This window comes from Pelmatolapia mariae, linkage group LG22 (assembly GCF_036321145.2).
Source record: "Pelmatolapia mariae isolate MD_Pm_ZW linkage group LG22, Pm_UMD_F_2, whole genome shotgun sequence".
Classification (NCBI taxonomy): domain Eukaryota; kingdom Metazoa; phylum Chordata; class Actinopteri; order Cichliformes; family Cichlidae; genus Pelmatolapia; species Pelmatolapia mariae.
Genome location: NC_086245.2, coordinates 16,940,792 through 16,956,882, shown reverse-complemented (window position 1 = coordinate 16,956,882; position 16,091 = coordinate 16,940,792). Strand labels below are relative to the sequence as shown.

Sequence of the window (16,091 nt, the reverse complement as noted above, 5' to 3'; positions counted from 1 at the left end):
AATGGGACCATGACTTTGAGATTTTGTCTTATTCCAGCATGTCTGATCGGTGTTAAGTCATGGCAGCAGAAGAGGAAAATCCCCTAATGTGCCGATGATGCTGTCCACCCACTGGAGCTTAGCAGAGCTGTGGTCACTGGCCCATCTGTCAGGCTTGGTCTGTGATGTTTGCACAAACAGACAGAGACAAAATGGCACAAAATTAACTGGAGTTTCATGCTCTTAACATTACAGAAAGCACATCAATCTATAGCTTTTTGAGGCTTTTGTTTAAGCAAGAAATAAATGGTGCAATGAAATTATCTCTTTTGGTTTCAGTGTTAAGCATATGGTGTCAAAAAAGAGGGCCGTGACGGTCTCTCTTGACCTGTTGTTCCTTTTTCTGAACACAATGCTTTTTTGATTAAACAGATTTAGTTAGAAATTTATATATTGAAAGCTGAAATAATGAAAATATATTTAAAAAATTCATTCAGGGTTGAATCAGTAATGTTTTCGGCATAGCCACACTTTTTTTTCCAGAATTTTTTTAGAAATGGTCTTGAGCAATAGGCTTTCTGATGGTCTTTCAGAGTTATTATTTGGACATTGAGTGCTTTTTCTCTTACTTTAAGTCCATTCCTTGTACCTGACCATTTTCAGAGGAATGTTCTTTGTCTGTTAATCTACTTAACATTGACTTGTGAATCATTTAAACACAAAAAGGCACATAACTCAAGGGATGAACCTGAGCTGTCTACACATAACATCTTACCAAAGAAACGAATTTGAATTGTATCTGTTGTATGTACTGTATTACGAGCAGTATTACTGTAATACTAGCAGCCTGTCACAAAAAAAACATCATTTATCATCAATAAAAAATAACTCAGTTTGACGTTTAATAGTGAAGGGAAGCGGGGACAAATGGCTGAGGTATGCCAAAAAATCTGCAATCACAGATCCTGTGCGGAATCCATATTTGAAATATTTGATTTAAATCAGTCATGGATTGGCGTTCCCAAAGCCCAGACCTCAACATTATTGAAGCAGTGTGGGATCATGTTGACAAAAAAGGTAACAAAAGGTAAGAAAAGGTAGAAGAGCTTTAAAAGGCCTTCAGGAAGCCTGGAGAACTATTACTAAAGACTACTTAAAGACATGAAAAGAAGGTTTGCCTAAGAGAGTTCATGGCTGTGTTGAAGAATATAGATGGCTATTCTAAATATTGACTTTTAAGGTCGTTGAACTGTTGAATTGTTTTGTTCTTATTTTTAATGATGAGCTTTTTCTACTTTTTTTCTACTATTTTGTTTAACGTTTTGGTTGCTTTAACACAGGAAATGAAATTAAATTATATGTGTCATAGAAGATAAAACTGGACAAACAAAGAGCTGCTGAAACATTTCGTGATTATGAAGCGTTTGCATCCCGGCCAACAAAAAAAAAATCCTCCTGTGGTCACGTGACTCCGGATGAGCCAGATTAACGGCTCTCTGCTTCTGTGTTTCCCACTTGCTGAAACATCTCCTCAAACAGACGCTGGATGTGGCGGCGGTCCTAGCAACGAAGACGCTATCTATACCCACCTTTTTTCGGTTATCGTAGCCTTGACCAGTCAGTTGTTTTCGACGGCATTCATGAAATAACCTGAAATTCAGTGTGTGGACAAAAAGATGATTTCGCCGTGGGACCGGTGGTACTCGACGAGCTGCTGCCTCTGCTGCCATGTACGAACAGGCACCATTATTTTGGGAATATGGTATATGGTAAGTCCTTTTTTTCATTTCATGTCAGGTCACAGACGTGAATAAATATGGTTGAATATGTGGGACAAATTCTAAAAATATTTAATAAATATCGAGTCACGTAAGTTAGACAGCTAACTCCCATCTGTTTGCCATGTTTTTCACTTATGTTAAAAACAGGGTGCCAGCGTATGAACTAATTAAAAAATGTTAGCAAAATAACCGTTAGCATCTGTTGTTTTTTTGTTTTTGTTTTTTGGCTATATAAGCATATAAACAAAGTGTCTAACAAATTCATTTCTTTTTTATTTTTGTGTTTCCTCCTAAGCTAATCCTAAGCTTACAGTTTTAGGGGGCTGATGCCTCCTTTTCCATCTCTCCACGTGTTTACCCGGTTAAATATAGTTTGCCTCTGATATTTCCCACCCGAAAGGATAATTTAAAGTCGTAAACATAGTTCGGTAAGACTGGTGAAATCCCCGACCTTCATAAGCCTCCCTTATTTTGAGCCTAATACTGATCAACAAGGCCATAAAAAGCAACAAAAACCTCCATGAGATGTGTTCACATGAGGTGAAAGTGGTGACATAAGACCGATGAGCTTGTTCTCCCAGTCCTGTGGTTTTCTGTTGTATTGTATTCTAGTGTGTTGTATTGAATCTGCTCAGCAGTACATCAATACCACTTTCCTTAAATCACCCATAACATTAGAGCTCTAACAATCAGTGATGATTATGAGGAAAGAGGGAGAAAGCAGTTTAGATATATTACCTTGTTTCCTATTGTCTGGCAATTGTCAAACTGATCACAGGGGCTAAACCTTGTTTGTTTTTGTTTTTTGTTGTTTGTTTGTTTGTTTGTTTGTTTTTTTGGGGGGGTAACCCCTGATCGCCAAAGAACCCCTAAACCATTCAGGGGTTAAAGTAACAAAAAAAATCCCAGTCATTTTATCTTTTTGAACACCTGTCTCCTAAATATATCCACACCTTGTCCTACCTCTAAATGATACTTCATTCAAGACAGATAAATAGATATTTAATTGATCCAAAAAGGGAAATTATTGTGTTACAGGAGCAGGATAAAGAATAATAAATAGTACAGTCTACAATAAATAAACAATAAATAAGTCCCATAGATGCATAGTGAGGACTTTATAGTGTGAGGTAGAGGTAGTGCAAATATTTTCATATATACAAAGGTGATTACAAAATAAAAATGAGGTTAAATTAAAGAAAAGATTTTTTAAAATATTGTGCAAGAGAGTAGTGCAAGTTGCATTAATAAATAATACAAGAAGGTATAACAGGAAAATAAGAGTTATTTTACAGTTGCCTGACTCGCTCAGTGCATCTTAACTTATCATTACTAATCAGCTGTCACATTATGTGAATTACATTACTAACTGCACTGTTCTGTTCAACAGTAATATTGATTTTCCTGTCCTCACAGCTCATCAATGCGGTGGTCTTACTCATCCTGCTGTCAGCTCTTAATGACCCAGTTCAGTACCGCTACCACCTTACCAGCTCCGAGCTGGGAACTGACATCGACGTCATGGACGATGCGAGTAAGTTGCAGCTAATCCTCCCGTTATTAAAAGATAAATGTCCTCAGCGAAGCATTCAGACTGTACAAAGTCAACCCATGTCTTGTTTTAGCTTTTCCAGTTTAAGGATTTGCTGTTGTGAAGTGATTAGCTTTGTGTTTGGGGCTGTTGATTATATAAAACAAGACAATTTTCTGATATTGTATCCACAAGGGAACTGATTGATTAATTTAAAAAGTTATTAGCGGATATATAGGAGATTTCAAAAAGAAAAAGAAAAAGTTGGTTGCAACTTTAAAGCAAACATTTCTGGTTGTTCCAGATGTACCACTGAATATTAGAAGTGAATGTTAGGGCCTGTTCTTGTGCTTCAGAGATTGGATTTCACTGATTGGATTTCTTGCTGTCAGCCATATTCAGAAAGGGTAGAACCAAAAACGCTTGTGTGGATTTTTACTTTTTCTCATTCAGAATGAGCCTGTAGAGAGTGATTATGCATGTATTGGTTTATGTCTAGAAAAGCTAATGTGTCTGTCTCTCATTATTTAACAGACTGGAAATAGCCAAACTAATGTGATGTATCAGCAAATAAAAAAGCAGGCACAGATCTTTATTTGTTGTGTAAATTTTGCATTGACTAAATTTTGGAAAACAGTGTGATGAAGAGCTGAAAGACTTTGAAATTGTCTGTATTTGCTGCTGTTGAAAAATAAGAACAAGATAGAATAGAAATATCTTTTATTGTCCCTCAGTGGGGAAATTCACATGTTCCAGCAGCAAAGTAACAGACAGATGGAGCATGCAGAGCCATACAAAAGTGAAGAATATAACATTAAAAAAGAAGAAGACTGTACAGAGCAAATTTACAACATAAGAAAAAATGAATACTATACATTTATTAAAAATGGCATACTCAGGTTCAAAGAAATATGCAGCTGAGAAGGATAATTTTTTACAAATATGTATAAAAAGTGCTGTATATCTATGCTTAAAAACAACAACGATAGACTGTACCAGTATTGACATTGACCCAGAATTTCATATTTTGTGTCTGTTGGAATTTCCTGTTATTTCTGACCAAGTAAAAGATGGTTGGTTAGGGGTTAACTAAGTTATACAACTATAAAGAAATAGAAAGGAAAACCCGTGTGGTGTTTACTTTACTCCATTCATCTCTTTCCATGAGAGATTCAACTGAAAATGTTACATGAGAAGCTAGACGGCAGCGCTAGAAGCAAATTACCTCAAAGTCAGTTTTCGGTAGTTTTGCGCATGTAATTAAACATTTATTTCTGCAAAGTTGAAGCCAAGAATGGTTATGATCAGTCGATGCTCAATATGTATCAGCAGCGTCAGTTTCGTAGCTCATTAACAGTAGTGTATGAATGTATGCTGGTGTTCATTAAAATCAACTGTCATGTCCATGCAACTCCACGTGTTTCTGCAGCTGTAGCATCAACTGTCCTTTCTGCCAGCCACTTCATTTCTGAGAACGCTGCTCTCAGCACAGACATAGCTGAGTAAGCTGGGCACCGTAGAGAACAAATCAGCGTGCATGTGTATTTTCAGTGCTTCCCCTCCAGCAGCTATCATCATCACAGTCGCCTCTGGAGCACCACAGATACTGTCAGCGGCTACTCTGATTAAAAATGACTGCTCTAATTCTCTTTTGGATTAAAACGGTCATCTTGACAGAGTCTCCTCTCACAAAGCTTATGTGGCACTGGTTAGAGTGGTAGTCTGTTTATGTATGCGTGTATTGTTTATTGTTTATATGCGGTATATAAGAACCTCTGTGTCTGTGTTGCTTAAAAGCATGTCTTCTGTTCCTGGGTGTTACCAGGGTGAAGCTTGTGAAGTTATGGAATAATAACTAATATAGTTCACTGTCAGTACAAGCACTTATTAGTCAGTATAGCTTCTCCCAGTAGAGATCTGGGATCCTTCTTACACACCATCACATACACACAGATATCCTGGTTCGGCCACATGTTAGCGATGTTTGTTGAGTGCTACACTGATAGCGACGAGTGTTTGCATCAGGGATTCTCACAGCTGTAATGTGAACGTGAGAAGGACAACTCTTGCATAACGATACCCACATGTTGATCGTGTTATGTCCAAAGCAGATTGAGGGCTAAAGATAGTGCAATTACTTAAGGTGCTTTTTTTTAAAAAAAAAATCCATGTCCTCTTTAGAGCCTCCAATTGCCTGTATTTTTAAATCAGCATATTTGCTCCAGTTTGCATCTAGCATTGCTTTGTGATCTGTATTTGGGTATGTGATGTAGATGCTAGCATGTGATCTGTGGTGTTTGGAGTCATGCTTGGCATTGAAAGGTGTACTTGTTCTCTTGTTTGTTGGGTTGGCTTCAGGTAGCAGGAAAAGTGAACAGGAGTCTGGCTACGTTGATAGTGCACTGGAAGACATTGATCTGTATTATTGGATATCAGAAATATTCTCTTTTGTAAAACATTTACCGTGACAACATTTCATGACATGAATATATGTTAATCTAAAAAATTCCAGCACACCTCAGCGGAAAAGCCTTCACCCCAAACGGATTTCACGGAAACAACCTGGAAAAGGTGTAGGAGTGTTAACACATAAATATATCTTTTTAACCTGCAATACTACTCACAATTGAATTTATTCCTAGCAACCCAAATTAGTATTAAATGCAACGATGTTTTTAATTTTTTTTAAGTCTCCCAGCTAAATTTTGGTGTGAGGCCAGATATTCATTTATAATTTATAAATGTATAAATATGACTTTTTTACCTGTCACTGTTTTGTATGGTCAATTTTAAAGGATTGCAGTGTGGATAGTTTACTTTAATGAGGCCACAGGGTAATTAACGTTGCCTATTAATTGCAGGATTTATTGTGGGAGCAAAACATAAGTCATCAAAAACTCCTACAGATAAAAACGAACTCTGATTAGCTGGTCTAATTTAGTCCTACAAAAATCAAACAAAGCTAATCTGCCCCTTTCAACACAGTGTGTATAGTTCAAACAGAAAGTTTTCATATATTTTCTAACCATTATACCATCAGAGCTTAATTGTAAAGTAGAAGACACAAAAAGCCTTTATTTCTTCAGTCGCTGATCTGATCACCAATGAGTACAATGTCTTTCAGAGAAAGCATTAAAGGTGACATGTTCTCATGCCATTGCTTTGTATGTTTGTCTTTCCTCAGATATCTGCATAGCCACTGCAATATCCCTACTCATGATTCTTATATGTGGCATGGCGACATACGGTGCTTACAAGGTGAGTGAACAAAAGCAAATGACCTTCAAGCACAAATCTGAACTTGGGAAAACTAACAGAGTGTTTTTATCTGATCTGAATCTCTCCTCTATAGCAACACGCTGCTTGGATCATTCCATTCTTCTGCTACCAAATCTTTGACTTTGCCCTTAATACACTGGTAGCCATTAGTGTGGTGGTTTACCCCAACACGGTGCAGGACTATCTCCAGCAGCTGGTGAGGACAGTTTCATTCCAACTAAAATGTCCACCTTAACAACGATCTTCACCTTAATGGGAATTTAAGATGCTTAGTTATTAGATTAGGTGCTAATATACTGATTAACTGAGATTTTTTTATTTTATATTTCTTTATTTATGTTTTAAAGGGCCAGTTGTGTGTTTTAGGTCCAACATTTCTCTTTGCTTTTTACATTTGACGTATTTCATCTTCTCCTGTCCCACTTTCCCTTCCAGCCGGGGACATTTCCATACAAAGAGGATATCATGTCCACCAACAACATGTGCCTAGTCTTTGCAGTCCTCCTCTTCATCGGCTGCATCCTGTCCTTCAAGGTAAGGATAAATATTCTAGCATAGCTTACTTTTGTATCTCGTGTAAAACTGTACAAATACACAGAAAACAAATACTCCAGAACACTCACTGAGTATTTGTTCACTCTGGAAACGTCCTTTTATCATTTGTTCCTCACATTGTAGTGTAGTTAAGGCAATTAAGTCTCACACTGTGCTCATCTCATAGCAGAACCAACCATATGGCATGTTTAATGAATGTGCTATTGTAAATGCTCCTCTTGAGCTCATCACACAGTCAGAGAGCAGCGGGTCAGGGACAGCAGGAAACCAACTCCCATCAAACAAATTCTCCTTTAATGCTTGGATGATTTTCCAGGCGGAGCGATGCTCTGGGGCTCTTGGACGAGATGGGGCATGAAGTTGCAGTCATCTGTACAATCAAATCAAGTTATTTCCCTTCTAAGCTGAGATTAGAAGTGTTCTCGGCAGATATCCAAAGCCGGAGCCGGAATTTTATGACAGGAAGCAGCCACTGGAAGACACACTAGTGGACTCGCAGGCAAAAGAGTTATAAATGTCATGTCTTAGAATCTTGAGCTTTCAGTCTGTGGGATAGTCTGGCTGCTTATTCCCTGAAAAAGTCTGCTTTAAAAAGAGCTTATAGATCTGTGCCGTTTGCCAAGAAAAATGGATTGAAACTCATTTATATTAATGGGTTGAATGTACAGTATGTATGAGCTGCTGCCTTCTATGTAGATCATATGTGAGTCTGCTGGAAAGACGCCAGATGTGAGTCCTCAAGGACACATTCAGCTGTCAGAACATAGCAAACACCTGCTAAAGTCCCTGCTAAAGCCAACATCCTCCACTTGACTGCATTTGGCATAAATGTCACAGGCAGGAAGAGGAAAAGCTGGAGGGAGAAAGGAGCTGAAGATGAAGCAGCAGAGGAAATGTGAATGGATGAATGTTTCTGTGACTAAAGAGAGAGAGAGAGAAGAGGCATACAAAGTAAAAGGACAAGATGGTTAACTGCAGATTTTGCCAGGCCACTGTGCAACTACTCATTATTTTCCTCATAAACAAACAAAAAAAATATTGAATAGTGAGCAGAGAAAAAATGATGAACAAAACCAATAAACATCCCCGAGGAGTAGAGCTAGCTGTGCTGTCAGCATTTTAAATATATGTAGATTGTTGCTTTCTTTGAGGAGGTCAGCTCAGAAGATGCTAAAGTAATTGGCTATGCTCTGCTTGGCTTTCTTGTTAGTTGCTCTTACTGCTGGCAGAGGACTCAGCAGGCTGCTCACATACACACACACATACACAATGGAACTCCTTTTCCTTTGCCAAGCTGAACAAACCTCAGTGCAGGCAAAAGCTCAGAGAAACAGGAGCTTTTGGTCAAATGTTAGAGGCACATCCAGGAAAATGCCCAAACATAAAACTGTCTTAATTTTTAACAGATGAATTGAATCACCATGTGTCACCAGTCTGTAACAGCAATATGATGCATCTCTGCCGTCGTCATGACTAATGTTGATAAATGGATGAGATCACAGCAAGCAGCATCTGTAATGATGAAGAGTGTTTCTAAAGGTCATTGTGTGTTGTTTGCTCTCACCTCCTGTGACAGGCCTACCTGATCGGCTGTGTGTGGAACTGCTACAGATATGTGAGCGGCAGGGGCACCACGGAGGTCCTGGTTTATGTCACCACAAACGACACCACGGTGAGTCCGCTTAGCCACCCACCAGCGTTTCACCTCAAGGACACACTAACAGTCCCTCTGCTGTCAGAACTTCATTTTATTGCATTTGCACAGCATTGATTTTTACACTTTGGTTTGAAAGCTCTCTGTTCATTATATTAGCAAAAATGTACACTTAGAAAAGTCACTTTCATCTCGTTGTTTGACACATTAACTTCACTAAAATATATCAAATTCTAGTCTCGACAATAATCAGGGATTATTTAGCTGCAATAAAAATATAAACTCTTCACAGTAGAGCATTTTAGTAGGAGTTTTTCATAGATTCAGAATGAAAAAAAATCAAAGAACTCTAAGTCACTTTGATTTAAATACATAAACAAAATAATAATATAGACAAAATAATGGTTATAGATTGGTTACTGGTTATAGATTTTAAAGTGTAACTGTTTAACCTCAGATTTAGATGTTTTCTTCAGTGTCTGTGTTATTTCAGTTAAATTATCTATTAAAAAGAATGCAGAAAGCAAAGTGATCCATTCATAAGTGAACTTATTGTCTCTTAAAATGTTTTTGCTGGCTGTACATGAAACCAACTTACAGTAGCACCAAAGTGAACGTTGAAAATGTTTCTTTAAATACGGCAGTAACCGAATTTTTGTTGGATAAATTTGACTTTTTCAAAGATGGAGCTGGTATGTGTTGAGCATAAAATCTTGTAGAGTCCAACTTTTTTATATAAATGTATAATTACTATATAGTAAGGTTTAACCAGTGAGGCGCTATTATATTGAGAAATTAACCGAATTTTTGTTGGATAAATTTGACTTTTTCAAAGATGGAGCTGGTATGTGTTGAGCATAAAATCTTGTAGAGTCCAACTTTTTTATATAAATGTATAATTACTATATAGTAAGGTTTAACCAGTGAGGCGCTATTATATTGAGAAATTAAAGTGATTAAGAGCCTTCTGGTTAAAATGTATAAATTGTCTACTTGTGTCACATTATGTACTTAAGTTGCATTGCAGGTTATACAGTGGCTAGTAATTGTATTTAAATTCTTTAATGTTAGTTTATGCTGTATATAGTCAGTGATGGGACACTGTATAGTAGACCCTGTAGGTTGTCCTGAGGTGTGATTGGCTGGCTTTTTAGAGTTGGGTATAGTCCACTCCACATGCCCCCCATCAGCGATCACTCACAAGGTTTTTGAAAGGCTTTACCATAGTCACGGTTTCCATTTGTCCGTTTGTAATCCTCCAGGATGATACACAAGACATTAATCTGTCTCACAGCCGCTGTCGTCTCAGTACGCAGCACTTCATCTGTCACTTTGTCCTTGTGCCGCCATGGCCCTGCTGCACGCTGCTGACGTTTTTCACCTTGTGAAACAGACTGCACACCCGGCAGCTAATCCAGCAGGGGCTGAAGTCATATTGTGTATCATATGGCCTTTTAGCAACTATCAGATACGTGCCAGTCACTCTCTCCACTGTCTCTGTGGAGAAACAAGTTGTGTTTATTTTAGTGGAATTAAATTAGAAGATTAAGAAAACAAGCAAATACTTAATCTAGAATTATACTGACTCTTAGATATATCCGAAGAAAAAAGAAAATAATTTAGCGGGTCTAGTGGATTAGCAGGTAAATGTAGAGTCAATGCCTTAATTTTAGACTTCTTTATGTCCCCAGAAACGCACCTGGCAAATGTGAAGTATATTAAGGTCAACACAAAGAGACACGTACAGAGATTCCTTCATTTATTATTTATAAAATCAGTGAAAATCCTGTGAAAATCTCAGTGAATGTATGAATATACCTAAACATCTAATTAAATACACGAAACAAATCTAAAAAGAAACACTTTAGTTGGCTAATGTAAACCAAAACATCTCTGTGTGTATATATAAATGTATTAATTTAGCATTGTGTATATAGTTGGATAAATGTTGACTAAAAATTCAAATATTTATTTAGAATATTTATTTAAAAAAAAAAAAGAAAGACTTGGAACAGCTGAAAAACCTGAAGGCTGCAGCATAAGCATTGTGAATTTCAATAAGAGAGCTATGTGACAACAAATGGTTTAAGTTCAACAAATATTTGTGTCACATAAACAGGTTAAAATAGCTTTCGTTGGCCTTAATAATGATGTGGATTTATCGCTGCGTTTCCTGTGTCCACACACAGCTGAATGGAGCATTGCGTCTATTTTTACTGTTATGGAGCTGGAGGTGTGTCTAAATGGCTTTTTACAAGCACCAACATCAAGTACCCAGCTGTTTATCTGCAGTGCTTTTATATAAATGCCATTAAAATGCACAAGGGTCGTTTCTCTCTCTCTTTCTCTGTGATTTTTTTCTGTCCCTTCTCTTTATATACCTCTGTCCTTCCCCTTCTTCTGGACATGTTACATAATTGTCTGCTTGTCTGCTTTATTTCAAACCCTCTCTGTGATATGTTTGCCGGCCATCCCTGGCTGTTTCACAGTTCCATCCCCTCAGAGCGTATTCTTTTTTTCTTTTCTTTTTTTCTCACACTTTCACTGAATTAGCAGCAGTACTGGTTTTATAACACCATTTACAGAGAAGGAGCTCTGATAGAGAGAAGAGTGCAGCCTGGCCTGTAAAGCAGGGCCCTGTGTGTGCGTTTGTGTGTGTGCTATCCTTGCAGCTTGTCTTCTATGGGTATGGAATAAGGGTCTATTGGATGGAGACGAAAAACTCCAAAGGAAGCTATACCACTTTACAATGTGATATGGTGTAACGTGTTGCATATTTAGCAGGTGAAATTTAAATTCTGCAAAAGTAGTGTCCAGTTTCAACACTTTAAAGTAATCTTATTACACTGCATTTTAGTTTATAGAAGCAAAATGTTTATATTTGGGTTATATTCTGGTTTTGTTGTATATAAATGAACTTGGACCTCTTATGGAGTACCTCAGTTTTTTTTCCTCTTTCCTCTACAAACTGTACAATATGAAATATTTACAGTACATTTTAAATGTAAACGGCTTTAATTGTTTGTAGCTTCGTTTGACTACAGTGAAGCTCTTTGTCTATTAACAACAGCATAAACACAGCATCCCATGGACCAGTTGTTCACATTTTTGGCCCCCTGCTGTCAGTAAATGGGTACAACATGTAGGCTCTGGACAGTACCAGCACATCGCTTTCAGGTTCTGGTCACACAGCCTTAGAGACCATTAGCAACCGCCTGACAATCACCAGTTGCCAGGGAAAAAATGAGTATTTGTCAACAGATTGCTAGATGTTGCTGGCAGTCGCTGTGAAATCAGCTGCTAAAGCTCAACTGACACAGGCTCTAGACACTGGTCAGCGATCCCCTGGTACCCACTGCTTGCTAGGGAAAAATATGTATTCCCCACTGGCTGGTGAGTGGTTGTGTGAGGCTTCTTTCTGTATTTATTGTTCAGAGAGAAGTCTATACTGCCCTGAAAACTCCTTGCATGGGCCACCTAGCATTTAGGTGGTCGCTCACAGTTTGAATGGATGTTGCCAACTTGTGTGTAAGCACTCACCAAGTGGAAGTGAAAGCAAAGAGTCAGCATGTTTTTAAGTGATGATTTGGAACTCAGCTACTTTTGTTTTCTTACTTCAGGTTCTGCTGCCACCATACGAGGAAGCTGTTGCCATCCCACCGAAGGAGCCTCCCCCACAGTATATGGAGGCATGAGATATGCCCTCACTGCTGGATTATGTACCCCAATCCTCCGACCACATCTCCTTACAGCAGTAGGACTCCAACGCTGGCTGCATCGTGTTGGAAAAACAATGTCTTAGATGCTGGTCCAGCTTGGATTCCTGCCAACTTTAGAGTAAATTAGGCCGACCTGAGCCAGTATTGCCATAAACTCTACTCCCCTCCTCCACCACCACCACCCTCCCGGTTGTTGTGACATATGCCCCCTCTTCTCGTCCCCTTTGTCCTCTTCCAAGGACAGCATCACATAAGCTTTCAGACTACAACCCCCACCGCCCACACTAATTCAGCCAATCCTCTGGGTAGCTGCTGTTCCTTGGAAGTGACTCCTGCACGCCTTGATCACCTGACTTAATGTGCACTTTTCTTCACGTGAAAAGTGCAACGGTTTGGCCACCAACTGTTAACCCACATTACTGTGAACCTCCTTTGCAGTGTTTTGTCTAGAAACAAACTACCTGAATAGAGACAAAGCAACAAAAATAGCGAGAAGGAAACTTACATTATTAGTTATACAAAAGCACTTTTTTCAGAAATTGAAAAATTTCCTTAGTTGAATGTAATTTTTGTAAGACGTTTTTGTATCACAGTAAAAACTGAGAGAAAACACACAAATACTAAAAGGATCTCCTGTTCTTACAAAATATCTCCAGCGTGCTGATGTTGCTCGTCCTGCTGGGAAAGTATTTCAAGAAAGGTTTTGTGACCGATAATTACTCTTGTCTTCCTTTTGTATCCACAGTATGTGAACCCATAACACATCAACTGGCCGCGTAAACCCCGTTCGCACCGTTGATTTAAATCCCAGTATTCCATTTTGCCTTCCTCGCCGCCTCCTTCGTATGTTCAAAATCGAAAAGGTTTGTGATAATCCAGTGAAGACCTTAGCACAAACCTGACACACATTCAAAAACCCAATACACAGAAACGTGTGTGAGTAATGATAATGATAAATATGTGGAAATGTTCCCATCTGTCTTGTGTTGTGGTCGAGTTTTGGCTGCAACAGCATCGACTGCGTCTTTGTTTGTTTTTTGTACATGGATCATGGTGTGTGAGCTGATCTTTTTAGTTGAGCTAACTTAGCTGGGCTGAGGGCATTTCCTATAAATATTCTGTGACATGCTGCTGCACATGCAGATTCTATGTGTGTGTTTACATTTTTATGTGCGCTTGCCTGCGTGTGACATTATCATGTAACTCCTAGGTCACGTATGTGTCGTAACATTTAGTTTTCCCATGTGGCGATGAGATGTTTCCCGCGTTGGTGACTTCCTTGAAATGAAAACATTGGATGGGACTCTAAAGCAGTAGTTCAGCATAATAACACAAAATCAGTACACATTATATGACGCTAGTTAAACAGTGCAAATGCTTGTCCTTTGTCAAGAACCGTTGAGGAAAACAGTCGGTAGACAGTATATAATGTATTTAATCAGTTTACATGAATTACATTTTATTATTCAGTCTATGCAACAGTGCATTCACCAACTTGTAAGGCTTGGAAATACAAATGTGGTCAGAAGTTTGCATCTACTTAGAATGGCCTGGTACTTTTGGGTTTTTAATGATTTCTTTGAACTCTTCTTCAGGGATAGCTCAGTAGATAGAGTCGTGGCCCCATGATCGAAAGGTCGGGGGTTCGATTCCCCTGAACAGCTACCCTGAGGCACCCCTGAGCAAGGTACCGTCCCTACACACTGCTCCCCGGGTGTCCAATGGCTGCCCACTGCTTCACTGAGTGAATGGGTTAAATGCAGAGAGGAATTTCCCCACGGGGATCAATAAAGTACACTTTCTTTCTTATCTGGGGTGGAATGATTGCACAACATGCATCTTTAGTTACTTTAAAAATACAAGAACTAGATGCACAATTTATTTTGAATTTTCTCACAGCCTCGGATGTATACATACAGCCGCACTAATATTTGGTTAAATGTCCCTGAGCAAGTGGTACCTCAACTAGACACTTTTGTTAGACAACAGTAAGCCTCTGGCATAATTCTGGCTGGATATTTGACCACTCTTCTTGGCAGGAAAATTAATTTAAATTGGTTGGTTTCCTGGTATGGAACTGACTTTTAACTGTAGTCCATAGATTTCCAATAGGGTTGGGGTCAGAGCTGTGGGAAGGCCATTCCATAAGCTTAAGGTTGTCCTGCTCTATCCATGTGTGTTTAGGGTGATTGCCCTGTTGGAACAACCCAACTGTGTGACAATTTTAACTTGTGCAAATCTACAATTCTCCTTAGAGCTTTACTGAGTTAAGCTGTATAATCATTCTTCCCTGGAAAAACAACAGCTCAAATATATTATTATAAAAGCAAAAACTTAACCTAACATTCATGTTCAAGATGAGTGTGTGTAAACGTCTGACCACAGCTGTATGTGCACCATGAAGTAGTTTTGTTCCATTTGATACTAATACTGTAGTCCACAGTGTAGCCATGTGTCAGCCCATCTGTCCTCATCCTTGTCTGTGTGAATTATGGCCGCTGCTTCTGCAAATCCAACAAAGCTGAACATGAAATTGCACTTTAAACTCAGTGTGCACTCACTGAAAACTGCTGTATCTGTGGTTGTTTTTGTGTTTTCCATCTTTGTTGTGTAATCTGTCTGCAAAGTTGCAGAGGTGAACATTTTCATGAGTCTGGAGAATTTCTGCTCAGTTTTGCAGGCTTTAATGCTTGAACAGTGTCTGGACCAGTGGATGGCTGATGGCTCTTTTTTATTAGTCATTATGAGACTGTTCTCCTCTCTTTTCTTGTTGGATCTGCATGAGCTCACGTCTTTAATTCTGAATAATAAAAAAAGCTAAAACATCTAGTCCGTGCTGAATTTGAGTCTGTTTTCAAGGGGGAAATTATTTATAGAGGAGCTGTTATGCTTTAACTTAATTTCTTCTTTTTCCAGGAAGTGTTGATTGATTTTCACCTAAAGTAAAATCACCACAAGTTTAAATAGTTTAAACAGGGTCCCCAGCCTAAGTCAAATAGTACCCTATGCCATCCTCCAATAACCAGCTTATGCTCACCAACCTCTTGTAGTAAGTTATTGTTATTCATCTAGCAGGAAACCCTAGAATGAGAAACATTAGTCCATCTCTAGTTTCAAACCTAATATCTTCATTCTGATAATACATTAGACCAATACCTGTGCAGTTTATCATGTGACCTGATACACTGAGTATCATCATACCTACATTCAGCCACGTTGGTGAGAGACAGGCATTGAAATTAAATTAAACATCTTAAGATTCTCCTTACTTTAATATTTTCTGTCAGACATACATTTGTAGAAGCTTTTTTCACAGTTGTGAATAATGAGCTCACCCTGTTTGAAAATAATCTCTGCATTGGGTTTTAAACTGTTTCTCTCTCCTCTTGGCTCTGATTGATGTCAGTGGCCATCTGTTTACAGAGAGCAGCCAATCAGAATAAAGTTGGCTCTAATGGGAGGAGCTCAAACTAGTTTTATATACTGTGATGAATGGGAGCCCAGTGTAATGGGCTTTTTTTTTTTTTTTGTGAGGTGGGAGTCCATTTAACATGCTGATACAGAAAATTATCAAACCGGTGCTTTTCCTAAGG

General features: G+C 38.5%; 1 protein-coding gene across 1 annotated transcript; it reads left to right on the top strand.

Moving 5' to 3' along the window:
- The first annotated feature begins 1,474 nt into the window (after positions 1–1,474).
- Positions 1,475–15,327, top strand: laptm4b (lysosomal protein transmembrane 4 beta). The gene is made up of 7 exons (XM_065470816.1): positions 1,475–1,748; positions 3,177–3,294; positions 6,476–6,549; positions 6,644–6,766; positions 7,006–7,104; positions 8,702–8,797; positions 12,400–15,327. Exons 1-7 carry the CDS (start codon positions 1,656–1,658, stop codon positions 12,472–12,474), a joined length of 678 nt encoding a protein of 225 aa, XP_065326888.1. The 5' UTR covers positions 1,475–1,655; the 3' UTR covers positions 12,475–15,327.
- Positions 15,328–16,091: the final 764 nt, after the last annotated feature.

Bases quoted from the DNA above. Each gene is read 5' to 3' on its own strand.
- laptm4b (XM_065470816.1), top strand. From the start codon at position 1,656: ATGATTTCGCCGTGGGACCGGTGGTACTCGACGAGCTGCTGCCTCTGC. The intron at 6,550-6,643 runs GTGAGTGAACAA...TCTCCTCTATAG, and splicing joins CGACATACGGTGCTTACAAG to CAACACGCTGCTTGGATCAT. The intron at 6,767-7,005 runs GTGAGGACAGTT...TTTCCCTTCCAG, and splicing joins AGGACTATCTCCAGCAGCTG to CCGGGGACATTTCCATACAA.